Raw genomic sequence first — 14,045 nt, 5'->3', positions numbered from 1 at the left:
CCTGCCCCATGGGGCTGGCGTGCAGCACAGCCTGACCCGCTGCTCCAGGGTCCCAATGGAAATCTTCCGTGAGTCTGTCTGTAACTTTCAGGACCGATTTACCCCAGCGATGCCCAAGGCCTGAGACGCGGGCACTCAGCAGGCAAATGTCTGCGTTGCCCCATGTTCTTCACCCTCCTTAGGTTCGAGATAAAAAAGGAAGTGGCCAGAAAATGAGGCATCACAGAGTTTTACAAAGGCTTGTTATTCCTCGCAGCGCCCGGGAAGGCAGTACACGTCTTACCTGTTGCAGAGAGGAGTAAAGCAAACCGCAAGAGCTGAAATGGCTGGGCAAAACCACAGAAACCACCAGCGACGCCGAGCACTGCGAGTGTGACCTGCGAGCGCTGGCTCCCGCTCGCCTGACCACGGGGGCTGGTGGGCGCCTGCCGGGGGCTCAAAGGGGGGATTCAAAGCATCGCCCCTGGGGCAGGAGACATTTGAAAGCTCCTCTCTTGCTGAGTGCAGATAGCTGCATTGGGGGAGTTTGAGCAGGATGCAAAGGGAAAAGGAAAGTGAAGTGGGGGAAACCGAGTAAATTAAACAGAAAATAGCAAAAGCAACAAAAAGCAAAGCGAATTCTGCAACAGACCTGATGGGGGATGAGTCGCTGGACGTAGAGGAGGTGGGCATAGGACTTGATGGCGCGGAGAACATGGGCCAGGACGGTGAGAGGGGTGACGTTGGGCTTGGATTCTGAGGGCTGCAAGACATAACCAGATACCTTATCAACGTGCAACCACAGAAACAAACAGCAACCAAGAGACAGTCAGACGACATCCGACGATAGCGAGTGCCTTGGGAATATTCAGAGCATGAGACATAGCTACGAAATGAAGTGCCAAGACCTTGGGAAATGTTTCAAGGCCAGATCTGCATTTCTCTGGACAACAAGAGCTGGATCTTCCAATTAACCCCTGCTCCATCATCCCCTCCAGTGAGCCCCGCACCCCGTGTGCAGAGGGCCATCTCGCTGCTCGCCGCTGGCAGCCCAGCCACTTACCTGCCTTGTTTTATATCCCCAACTGCTGCCAGAAATAGTTGATGGTATTTCTGGACGTTAATGATGCCTGCGAGCAGCCTCCATCCCCCTTTTGTACGTCAGTTGTTGCGGCGTCAAAGTCTGGGCCCTGATCCACGGTGCCCGGCCACGACCGCCTATTTACATTTCTAACCAAACGGGTCTCGGAAGCTGGGAGCCCAGAGGAGTTCGTTATCTACAGGATGGAGCCAGCCAGGGCTGGCGTTTCCATGCTATCTTCCATCTGAAGACAACTAGCAGGAGAAAATCTCCAGCCCACACCACCCTGCAAGGGTCAGCAGCATCAGAGGGCTGTGCTGGGACCCCAGCGCAAGCTGGCCACCTTACGGGTCATGCAAATGGCTCGCATCGAGGTAATCAATGCTCCAGGGCTCCTGCCATCCTTATGCATTCAGTGCTACAAAAACTTCATTGATTTGTTTTCCACGTTTTACATCGAAGCACTCCTCTTCCCCTCATGCAAACTGCTCTTGATTCCTCGCTTTTAAGCTACGGCTGTCAACGGAAGTTGAATCAAGTTACTGAACTAGTAAATGCATGCAGAAGTCAAGCGAGAAGTGTTTGGTTCCTTCAAAACTGTTCGATTTAGGTCATTCTCAGGTTCACCGAAAAGCAATTATTGTACTAAAACACCAATTTGAGTCTGATTCATCTTCTTCTGTTTCTATGCTTAGTAACTCATCTGTATTCTCTAATTCAGATTGTAAACTTTGTCCCTCATAAAGCACCAGAAAAACCTCTCCACACTGAAAATGCCTCTGTAAAAACAAGAAGTTTTGTAAAAGCATCATGATTTATGTTTTTTTCTTGAGAGAGGGATGGTACCTCTGATCACACGGGTCTGTGATGAGGTGGGGGATAGGGTGCGACCCTAGAGGCAACCCCCAGGCTGTCCTTGTCCCTGTCCCCATCCCCATCCCCATCCCTGTCCCCAAGCTGGGGGCTCCCAAGGGAGAGGGAAGGGATACGGGGAGGGGGGGGCTCCAGAGCATGCGGGAGAACCTCAGCCCTGCAGTAACAGCGGTTTACGGGTCCCACCAGACCAAATGGACATTGGAGGGAGGGAAAGGGCTGCACCAGGACTAAGAGCAGGCCAGAGGCCATCGCTTCATCTCTTCTCCCCCGTCTCGGGCAACCGGCACTTCTCTGAGGGGAACGGGATGAAGTTGCTGAGCCACTTTCTGACAGCACCAGGGTGAGTCCCGAGGTGGATGGAAAGGTGGTCCACGTGCGGAGAGGGGCACAGCCCTCCCTCTCAGCTCCAGGCTGTAAATATAATTTGTTCCAAATACCTGTCTGGGATTATAAAAACGTTTTTTAGATATGCTTTAACTCAGATTTCCTCCTGTCACCATGCAGCGTGCAGTGATGTGCCTCCTTCACGCTCGAGGAGAAGCCTCGAGGAGCATGGCTTGGACCAGTAGCCAACTTGGAAAAAAACTCCAACCTCCAGAAAGGATGAAAGCAACCCCCTTCTCTCCGAAAGGAACGAAATGGGCAGCACCAGTGCACACACACTGGGACGAAGCGCAGGCAGGCTCACATGCAGGCAGCGGCCAGGGGAGCCTACGCTGCCTCTTAAACCTTTAACAAAAAGACGAAGTCTCTGTAAAAAGGGTAATGGGTTAACCCATGACCATTCAATACCTATTAGACCACAACAGCAGAAGTTCATTGTTTCAGCCCCTGGCTTCTGCTCTTTAGGCCCAGAATGAACTGTTTCATATATTAACAGAGAAGAGCATATAACAAACATTTTTCTTCCATTTCAAGCTCAATGTAAAACTTCAACCTCTACTATTTAAAAGAACCAACCTCCCCTAACATCCAAGAGGGTCTCCAGGAAATATTTACGATTAATCTTAAATTTTGTGTTTTCTTGTAATTTTCTTCCCTTCAGTTTGAGTTACAATTTAGCACGTTAAAACTAAAACGTCACTCTTGGCACACCAGCTTCCCTCCAGTTCATGCATCTGTGCAACCAACACCCTGAAGCTTTCCTCGCCTGCACCAGGCTCATCTCTGGGTATCTGGGTCCTCCACCAGCACCGGCACTTGCCGAGAGGCCGGTGACTCTTGCCGGCGGTTCCTGCGTGCCCTTCCACGCGCCCGAGAGCGAAGCTGGCAGCCGGCGCTCCCTGGCATTCTCTGACGGTGACAACTCAAAATTGAAAGGATAGATCTGTGGATCTGGTCCAATGTCTAGGGGGAAAGTGTCCATGTCATAAATATCACCACCGCAATGGCACCTAGAGGACACTAAAGAAGGTTAAATTGTTGGCCTGAACTGCTCTGAGGTCCATATCTGCTTAAGGCCAAACTCTTGGCTTCTTCACGGACACTGTGTCATTGAATTCAACAGAAACTAAGGATTTCCCCTCGTAATTATGGGCAATACCTTTATTACGTCAGAGGATTACACGCATATAGAAATGAGATACAGCAGTGCATCACAACTTTCACAGGAGGGCTGTAAAACAGGGCATGTTCACAGGCAGACTATTAACAGAAATCCTCAAAATGTTCTCCTAATAACTGTCACTATTTAAAAACAATCTTTTTGCATTTTTCTATCGTCAAAATTGTCAGTCTTTTGAAAAATGAGTAATTACCTGTATTACTTAGTCTTTAACAAATCTGTTTGTTAGACATTGGTACTTACCACATATTAAATCTATTTCCAACTTTAAACAGAAGGAGGTGCTACAAAGACCACCAAGTCAGCCCAAATCGCAGAAATTAACCCTTGAAGCACCAGTTCTTGCTTTGTGTTTTTCTTTCTAGCAGGTGTAGTTGTCCGGCCATTCATGATGATGTCCTACCTTCCCTTAACGCAACAAGCTATACAGCACATAGGGCAGGTAATTTTGTTTTATTTTATCTGTGCATAAGCATGCTTCTGCCCTCTAATGGAGAGAGCATGTCAGAGGCATCTGAAGACATGGAGAGGGCTCTCCTCTGGGCAGCAGGAACTAGAACATTGCCTTCGCTGTTAGTACTGCAAGAGGAGCCAGTATTTTGGAAGCCAAAGCCCGTTGGTTATAATACCTGTATGCAATGTTCTCTGGCTCTACACAGCTAAGCTACTATAGCGAGCCTCCAAGACGGTACGTGTCTGCACGGCAAATGGAATATGAATGCATGGGTTTATCATCTGGAAGGCAGAGGACCTGCTAGGTGTGCCTTTCGTCTTACCATGGCCTCTCACCATTCACGTAGACTCCTCCATCCTGGTGATCTCAAAAGGCTCTTCATCAAGATGCACGTTACCTGCTCCGTGCATGGATTTTCTGTAGGCAAGAAGCGTTACCTTGGGAAGCAAACCTCCTGGCCTCCAGCCCCTGGCTCCAGCAAGGGTCCTTTCCACTGAACCATCTGCAGGGCAGGATGAGTCCTAAGACAGCTTAGACACCTCTAGCCATCAGCCCATCATCTCACTGGTTAGAAATCTAGCAAGCAGCAGTATCTAATGGACCACAAAGGCCCCACGCTGGGGTAGGAGAGAGCAAACAAATGGCACAGCAATGCCCTTCTCAAAGAGGAGCTTGGACAAGGTGGGACTTGGAGGGGGCGATGAGCTGGTAACTGAAATGTGGCTGGGCTTGTCCCCCTGAGAGCAGCCACCGACACCCACCAGCCCTCCCGCCGTAGCTTCCACCGCCTCTGCGGGCAGCGGGCTCTGGGTGCAAGAGGACATCTCGCTGGGTGTGCCAGCGGTGGTGTGCCTGCAGCATGGGATGGCCACCGCCTCCGCTACCGACCCCGGTCCTCCTCACTGCACGACGGAAGGAATATCCGACCGCACAGGGCTCCGGGACTAGAAAATCCCAACACACTTTTTGAGATGAAATCACTTCAAAAGAATGCAGCTCTTGCTACTCGTAAAGTCGGCTCTGTCATCGCTCCACCAACTGCGCAGGCTGCTACACTAATTACAGTGTGTAATGCAATCAATACGATTCTCAGAGAAGAGAGTTATTTCTGCGGTGTTGTGGTAAAAAAGCCTTACAGCAAGAACCGGCACTCGGGCCGGGCTCAATCTAAGAAGCTATCAATAATTTGGAGCAGGATTTTGGTGTCTTTGGATCCCTGGTGGCAAAGAAAACACTCTGCGTGCCCACCAAAACAACTGAGAGAACTATTAACTAATGACAGCATGTGGATTTTTAAGTATGAAGACCATCCTGTTTCAATCAGGTTGCTCATAGAAGAGAAGAACGTGGTCCTACGATGACCAAGCTACCCCTGCGCAGCCTCGCGGTCCTGCTCTGCAAGTCTTTCCAGCACATTTCCTCAAGAAGAACAAAAGGATGTTTCAGGACCCTGCCTGAGCCGGCCCTCCCAGCACCTACAGACCGCGAGGCTACGATGCGCACAAAGGGTTCATCTCCCTTCCGTGAAATACAGGTATTTATTTTCAAGATGCTGCTTCAGTATCACCTTTCTGAGCTTACGCGGCTGCAAGACCTGAGTCCTGTCTCGCTGGAGAAGTCAGTGCATGCGAGTGAATAAACTATTCTGAGGTCTCTGGCATTTTGGAAAATGGTTTTCTTGTAGGATCCAATTTCCTTTCTGTTTCTCATGGAAAGAGCAGAGGTGGTGAGAGGCTTTGGGGAAATGTTGGCTGCTGCCTGCTTTCAGTTCTGCCTGCAGAAAGCAAATGTCATCTGGACCTTTGTTTTTCCTTCTTCTTACTCTGGAGGATTTTGCGAGGGGTTCTTCCTGTTGAGTGCATAGTGGGAAACAAAACAGAGAAAAAAATGCTAAGAACCAAAAATACCAGAAGCACGAAACAAAGAAGTGGCTAAAATTAGAGTCTTCTGAGGTGACTATGGACTTTTCCCCAACAGAAGCAGCAGAGGGAACTCCACGAGTCCGTAGCCCAACACGTCCCGAGGCTTTCGCCTTTCCTGCCGGTCCGTCTGTGCCCCTCGAAAGCAGCGGCCGTGACCTGCAACGAGGAGGTAAAACTGCCCTGGAAAGAAGGACGTCGTGTCGCAGCGGTCAGCCCACCGGCTGCGGGGGCATCTGCGCCTTCAACTCCCACCTGCCCTTTGGCAATCCCACTCTTCCAGCAAACAAGTGTGCTTAGAAACGTATTTAGAAGCTAAATCCTCCTCCCTGCTTCCCATGCCTGCTGTACACACTGCCTGTCCCGTTCCAATGTTTAGTTTGCTGCCTGAACATGCAAAAAAAGCAATTCTCATTTCCAGACTCCAGTCTCCTTTCCAGTTGCTGTAGCTAAAAAATCTCTTTTCTAATCCCTTCTCATAACCTGCCTCTTTTCAATTCCTCTTCCTCTGCAATCTGCCTACTCAGACTGCCCCTGGCACTTTCTTTACACAGCTCAAGTCCTCCAGGCATTTACAGGTCTGAAGAGTTATTCTCAGCAGGGTTTCCAGACAACTTCTGCTGCTTTGTTCTTCTGGCTGAGAGGACATCAGTTCCACTTCAAAAATGTTTACAACTTGTTCTTTATTTTTGTGGAACTCGGGGCTATTTCTGACACGGAACATCTAACAACTATGAATGGGCATAGTCTACTGACGAATTAAAGCCCTTTCATGAAGTCACCTCAAGAATAAATAACAATATTCCCGTTCTGACATTATCAATACCTGACTGCATTAAAATACATTAAGAACCACCCAGCCCTTTACCTCCTGATCCGTTCCTATAAAACAAAGCTACAGAACATAAGGCTCTTCTCAAAGCTAACCAGAAAAAAATATTATAGCATCATTTAATGCCAGGGCACTTAAACTCTGCTAACACAAGGCCACGATTGCAGCTCACCAGCGGACACGGCTCTGTTGCCTAAATGAAATGGGAGTCAGCCTTGGGTTGAGAAGCTCATGAAGTTCATGCAATGCTGCACATCCTAGCAAAGCTCCGAGCGCAGATGGATGGGCTCTAGCAAGCAATCCCCCAGGCTCTGGCTGCACTGCAGGTTAGTGATGGCACCACACACGTCCCATACATGACCGTTAGCTCACAGGGCTTCAGATTGGCAGGATTCTTCCTCTGTTTGGTACTTTAAATGCAAGAAAAACGATGTTAAAACTCTCTCCAGTGTTATTCTCTCAGGAGTTACCATGCTGTATAATCATTCAGGTGGAAAACAATGACACACTTAGGAAAATAAGCAGCCAAAATGCACCGTGGTCAACATCACTTGACCAAACCAACTTCTTCAGCATGGACTTTCCCACATCTCCATTTATTAGTTCCTCTGTCTCCATGAGCACAGATTACAGGATCTTCTTTGGGGTAATACGGACGTGTCCCTCTTTGTAATCTCGAAGATACCCAACACATTTGCTTGTCCTGTCACTTTGCTGCTTGGCTTATTTCCCATACGTAGAAATATTTCCCTCCTTTAGTAATTTCATAAACCATCTAAAAGCTTTTCCACTTGAATAAGAGAGAGACTGGGAAGAGTTCTGACTTTGGGAAGGAGAGCTGGAGTTTTTGTTGTCCCACTTAACAGACATTTCAATTTCCAAATACAGACAGATGATGCTTGATGTTTCAAAGGGATGCAATGACATTGCTGGTTTGGTATAGCCTTCTGGCATGAAGCTTAGAGACTGATGTTAATGCTGGAGAAAGGCTGAGTGAATAAGCAAAGAATCAGAAATGGATGCATTTTCAGCATGAGTAAGCGTTGGAGACACTGCGGAAAGGAAACTCGCTGGACCGGCGTGTAGGTGTCTTCCCCATCGGGTGGGATCCAGGCGATGGGAGCATCCTGCCATCTTAATATGGAACAGCATTTCATTAACAGTTGCACAACTCATTTATAACAGAGAATTTGCAGTATCGCTAGCAAGTTACCAACTCCTCAGTCACCGCTCTTACAGAAACGTCGTACCAGCACTGGAAGCAGCACAGGCAGGAAGAAACGGGGCAGGCCAGGGGAACAGAGGCAACCCCAGGTCCACACTAACGTGCCTCTGGGGCCTTCATGGCACTTAGCCCGGACGCGACATGTTCTGCCTTGCTCCACCATTTGCTCAGCAGCTGTATTTTCTGCACCCTCTCCCTGCTTCCTCTCTGCTCAAAAGGCTCTCAGCAGACTAAAAATGAAGCCGGTGGATTTTATGTTGGACCAAGTGCTTTCAAACTGTGTCAAAGCTCTTAATTATTAATAGAAAAGTTGCAATGTGCCAGTAGGAAGCCAAATGGCAGTTTAGGAGGGAAGTGTTGGTAAATCAGGAGCCAGCATCTTAGTCACATCTTTTCCATCGCGCCACTGCTTCTAATACATGAGGTAATTCTGCAAGTCTGGACGCATTAGTCACCAACAAATTGTATTCACAATTAAGGAGAACTCAACAGTCCTCCAGAAATCTTTCATTTTTCTCTGGCATTCAATCCACTGCCATCTTACGTCCCCCAGAAAAGAAAACTCTCCCATCTGCCACCCTAGCAACCATATGGGATTCTTGGAAAATGAAGGCAATTAAAGTCCCTGTGGGATCACAGCTCCCAGATCAGCTGGGGGGTGTTCAGTAGGATCAAATATTTGAGGTAAACACATCCTGTGCACAGGGCGGCCCTGCTTCGCTGCTAAGCAGGCTTTGCCAACCATAAGCGGCTCAAATCTGCCGTTCGCAGTTGACGGTGGCCTCGTTACGGGAAGTCGGAGCTGCAGGAAAGCTGACCGACGTGTAAGGAGGCTGTCCTTGCTGCCAGCCACCGTCACGCTGAACCCAGGGGAGGTCTGCCCCAACCCTCTGCCCGAGGCTCCTGGAGGAGCTGCACCGCAGCACCAGCCCCGTGTCGCCCCATCGCCCCGGCCCCGAGAGCCCACAGCAGCCCGGCTTCGGGCTCAGGGCAAGGGGAATCGGTCTTTATTTCCCAAAAACAAAACTCCCTTTTGCTGGCAGAGACGTTCTGCTGCAGGGAGCCAACGAGGGGACGACGGGATTGCCCGCAGTGCGGCAAGGGCAGCTACAGAGGGAGATGCCGGGAGCTGACTGTTTTGCCCCACATGCTGTCACACTCGAACATGAGCCCCAAAGAACAAGTAAAGTTCTGCAAACGCCCAAGGAGGTCAGTCATTACGGGCCGGGCAGCAGCAACCCACCCCACAAGCTGTTACTGTCAGCTCTCCAAAGGAAGAAAAGTTTCTTTTACTTTTTAAGTAATTTCTGGAAATGGTCAGAAAAGCTACTCCACACCGTAAAAAATTCATTCGTGGCTAAGTAATCTTCCTCGCATAATTTGATAGAAGGGCATTTCCAGACTCAAATCCTAACAAAAAACAAAGACCATTTATTTAAGCCTTCATCAGCACCACAAGCTAAAACTCTTATTTTTGTATCGTGCAAATATTCTTCACGCAGTGTAAAGAACTAACACCTGCCCACATAAGTCATACACATTGGGAAAAACAATGAGGATTATTTTGGCCTGTAAAAGTGACTTGAGAATAATGGGTGAGTAAAGTCACTGCATAATAATTTTCTGCATTTACTTGATTTGCCTGATTTCCTTTTGAATATTTGTTCTTGTGCTGCTTTGTTTTGCAAGTATTCTGCAAACATCAGTTATAGAGAGCTGATCAGAACGTTTCACTCCAAAACCCAAAGACTACAATACTGAAATGATCCAATTTGATCATATTTATCAAAAGAAGCTCCGGTTTTGTTCTGTTCTTCCTTTTTTCATCTTTTTTTCACTTGAAAAACCCAAACTTTGTAGTAACATTTTTGCCTCATCAGCTCTCATCAGCAAAATCCTCCTCCTCCAGTTGCACATCCCCTCCCAGTGCAGCCCAGCTGGGAGGGGTGAGCACGACAGCCCTCCCAGTTTACTGGCCCAACCTCAGCTCCTCTGCCTGCAATCAAGCTGAAAATGTAACCTTTTCTCCCTTCCCATTAACCAAATGCAGTGAAGAGTAACACATTCAATTCACTTTTTTTTCGGTTGGTTATTTTTTCACTTCTATTTGGAACATTTCATGTACTCTCCCAAGCCTCCCTGCGGGCTGCACCCTCTGCCGTGCCCAGAGTCCCCGAGGCGTTCGGGGAGGACCCCGGGCGGTCTCTGACCCAACCTCCTGCTCAAGCAGGGGGGGCTGTGAGACTGGAGCAGGTCGATCCACCAGGGCTTGGAAACCTCCGAGGACGGAGACTGCAGGCACTGATACCATGTTAGCATTACACCATTACACGTGGAAGAGCCTGGCTCTTGTAAGAGACCTGAAAAACACTTTTTATCATGTCAAACATAACTAAAGCCACAGAAAGACACTTAATTTTAAGTCCCATCTTGGGCTGCCATACTTAAAAGCTACAGATATATTGGACAGAGATGGTATATTGGACAGAGATGATGAGTTGGTGTCATTATTTGAAGAAGCAGCAGTTGGGGGCAAACCAGCATGGGCTGGAAGAGCCCCAACTCCCCCGTGGTCCTCAATGAATGGCTCAGGCTCAGCCTTGGCTTTGTCATATAGAGACCTCTTTGCCTCCAAGCTCACATAAACATGCCTGCACAAACCCTTCCCGACTAAGGCACCGCTCCTCCAAACTACGGCAGTGCAATCAGTGAGGCAGGGTGAAGACCCACGCTGCTAGCTGAAGGCTGATGCTGTTGCAGAGCACGCAGAAGGCAGGCAGCTGCTGAAGCTTTCCTGCATCCACCACCACCACGATGCCACACGGCAGCCTACAGACGGATGGGCATCCCGGCCGTGCTTAAAGAGGGGGTAAATCTTCCCTGCTCCTCGGAGTTCCCCGGCAGGGTCTCCAGGAGCGAGGTTTGGGCATTTGTTCAAAGCAGGCAGCTCTGTTTCCATGCCTGCGGCTCCCTCCCCTCTCCCCCCACTCCCACCCCTTCAGCCCGGCGCGGGCAGAAGCCAGAGGGGATTTTCCTCTCCTCCGCAGGGGACACGGCTGCTTGTGTTCGTGTTTTTCCAAGCGCCGGTGCAGACAACAACAAAAGATGAAATACTGCTCCTTCCTCCCGTGATTTCCTTTCCCACTGTCCGGTAAACCCAGCCGAGACACCTTCACTGCAGGAAGCCTGCGGACCGCTTCAAACCCGGCCGGCCTCGCCGGTGCTGGCTGCCACCGCGGCCAGGTGCCGGCAGCCGCGGGGCTAAGCCGGGCGAAGGGGGGAGCGATGCCAGCGCGCGGGGGCAGGCGAATAATTGGCGGCGGTTCTTATGCTACTGATAATTTCCCAGCTTAGCACAGCCCTGTCAACAGTGTCTGCACAGCGGCTTGTGCACAGCCAACATGCAGCTGGACGGGAAGCGGACAAGGGCAAATTAATCGGCGGGCAGGATCCCTTACGGCGGCAGAAAGGACCAGGGAGATTGGGTTACCTCCATTTTAGGTTAAAGTGGTGGCGTTACAGCTCCAGCTAATTTATGAAGTTAATTAGGCACAAGGATCTTCTTTCAGAGGGAGACAGGATGTCTTTGTGAGCGAGCAGCCCTGTTTTCCTCCTGCCCCTTCGGGGGAAATTGTCGGCTTTTTGCTGGGAAATCGGATCGCACGGGAGGAGGGGGTGGCCGGCCCCGGGACAGCCGCCCCGCGGAGGTGGTCCCCATCTGAACCCCACTCACGCACCGCTCCTCCGCCCGCCCCAGCTCATTCCCAGCCCTGGCAGTTGTAGCTGCTGGGCGACTGGGGAGGTTTGGTACGTTTTCAGCATTTTCAGTGCCTGTGTGGTACAGCTGGAAACCAGCACTGCCTTCAGAAAACACTCCCACATTCGTCAAAAGACTTTTACAAGGGAGAGTCTAGGCTACATCCTTGATTTTGAATTAAATCTGCCTGCAGAAAGAGGAACCAAAGAATGCGTTCGGCCGTTTCTTTAAAATATTTTGACTGTGGTAACATTTATAGGTGGCAGAAAGACCTAATTTACTATCATTTCGCTTTCAGCAGTCTCAGTAAAAATTTTGGCTAGGCTCACGCTTGGGACATTTTGCCCAAAAGAAACTCAGATGCAGACTGAGCAGCGGCGCTCGAAGCGAGCCGGGATGCGGGGGCTGAGCGGGCTGGGGCGAGCGCTGCCCAGCAGCCACGGAGCAAAACACACCCCGGGACCCGCAGCTCGGCCGAAATCAAAGGGGAGAAGGGGGATGGCAGGCTTGAAAGGAGAAAGCGAAGAAGAAAGGACTGGCCAGCAAGAAGATGAGTCTGAGATCTGCACATCAGCTCATAACAAAATACAGACTGTTCTGCTAGCTGCCCCAGGGAAGGCTTTGTTGTAGCATCTTTGATTCCTGCATCCATTTCCCCACAATGGCCATAATGTATTTTCAAATACTGCTTTATTTGAAAGTAAAATTTCCATTAGCCAATATTTGTCTGAGGCAGTTTCTTTGAAGAAAATACTGCTATGCAGCTATCTCCACACTAATTACATGAATTAAGCAAGCAATGAAAGTGCAATGTCTGTATTTTCTTTCCCAGGCTTTCAAGAAAGCTGTCTTTTAAGCGTACGTGCCGCTGAAGTTTAAGGTGCTTTTTTAGATCTCTTGAAGGGAGACCTAATTTAATTCAGTTTGCGAGAAGCACCCTTAGATGTTTCCAGAGCAAATCACACAAACAGAGCGGTGCTGTTCAAAGGCAGAAACTTCTGAAAAAGTCTCCTGAGAGGCAGCACTGGGAAAAGCTGCGGACAGCGAGAGTCAGGCTGGAGGAGCTGCGGGATGGCCTGGAACGCGGAGCCTCTGAACAGGCCGTCCGTCCGTCTGTCCGTCTGCAACCGCCCGCACACCCCACGCGGGCGATAGCACCCAGAGGAGTACACCCATGGTAAATGAAAAGCAGCCGATTCAAAGCAACCACATAACTCATTCCTGCTGAGGAAGGGAAGACAGGCGCCTGATCCCATTAGTAAAAGGGCTCTTAGCCTGACAAATTACCTTTGTTTTAATGGATGAGCCTGGAGAAAATATTTTGACGTACGACTACTAGTTTACACGGGGTTAGCCACAGAACTGGGGACTTATTTTATGAGAATATTTGGCTTAATTTTCAAGTTCAATTTGTGGAAAGTTTCTAGACCAAGAGCCAACTAAAAAGTGAAAGAGCTAAAGCTTTGAAAAGTTGTTATGCCAAACTCTGGGGCATATGAAAAGCCCACACAGCAGAAAAACAGATAAACCATCCGCCTTCGACCTTTTCCTTCTGCAAGCCCAAAGCAATGAGCCCGCCGAGCAGAGGTGCTGGGGGAGGCTGGCATCCCTTCCGCACCGGACTTTTCCTCTTGGCCAAACAGCCTGAAATATCTCGCCTCAAATGGAAGTTTGTAATTTCCCTCTGCCCTCCCAAAACAAGATCACTGCTTTTGTGGCCTACAAGCATAGTTCTTTTTCACGTATCTTAAAATACCTCATGGAAGCATACAGATGCTTAGAAAATAAATCCAGGATTATTTAAACACAACATAGGAAAGAATTATGAAATATATACATATACATGTATATGTATGCAAGTTTTAAAAGGTATTGCCATCAGCAACTAAGCCTCAAGTATATTTATCTGCGGAGTCTACGGAGTATGCTGCTTGTGTTTTTCCTGAAACAGGTTTAAGGATGTTTGCCAGACCCTTGAATCACTAAAGTTTATGGAGCTTTCTAACTGCAGGCACAATCTAGGACTCCCAAGTTAAAACTGCTTTAATAAAACCAAACAGACAGACACCCTTATAACAGTCTGCACCAAAAAAAATAAATAAGTCATAAGATACTTTGAATATTATGTCATCTGGAATAAGCCAAGCAACAGATTGGGAATTTTAGGATCTTTTCTCAAGTAAGAAAACGAGGAGATAGGCGGTTTCTGTTTTAAACTGGAAATAATCTCTACTCCTCTTGAGCACGAAGCCAACCCCACGTCTAAAATACAAAATGCAAGGCACCCCCGGAGACGTCTGCCTAAATCCCCCTGCCTGGCCCAGCGCAGAGAAACGCCCCTGGGTCCTCCGGCAGATA

The 14,045-nt window shown here is 49.0% G+C and overlaps 1 protein-coding gene across 1 annotated transcript in view; it reads right to left on the bottom strand.

Moving 5' to 3' along the window:
• ARHGAP26 (Rho GTPase activating protein 26) overlaps positions 1–14,045 on the bottom strand; it is a 157,051-nt gene that overhangs the window by 8,122 nt on the left and 134,884 nt on the right. The window contains 1 exon segment of the mRNA XM_050905360.1: positions 632–742. Coding sequence (XP_050761317.1) covers positions 632–742 — 111 coding nt within the window.

This window comes from Gymnogyps californianus, chromosome 14, assembly GCF_018139145.2.
Source record: "Gymnogyps californianus isolate 813 chromosome 14, ASM1813914v2, whole genome shotgun sequence".
Classification (NCBI taxonomy): Eukaryota; Metazoa; Chordata; class Aves; order Accipitriformes; family Cathartidae; genus Gymnogyps; species Gymnogyps californianus.
The sequence above is the reverse complement of the archived record's forward strand: the minus strand, read 5'-3'. Positions and strand labels throughout refer to the sequence as shown.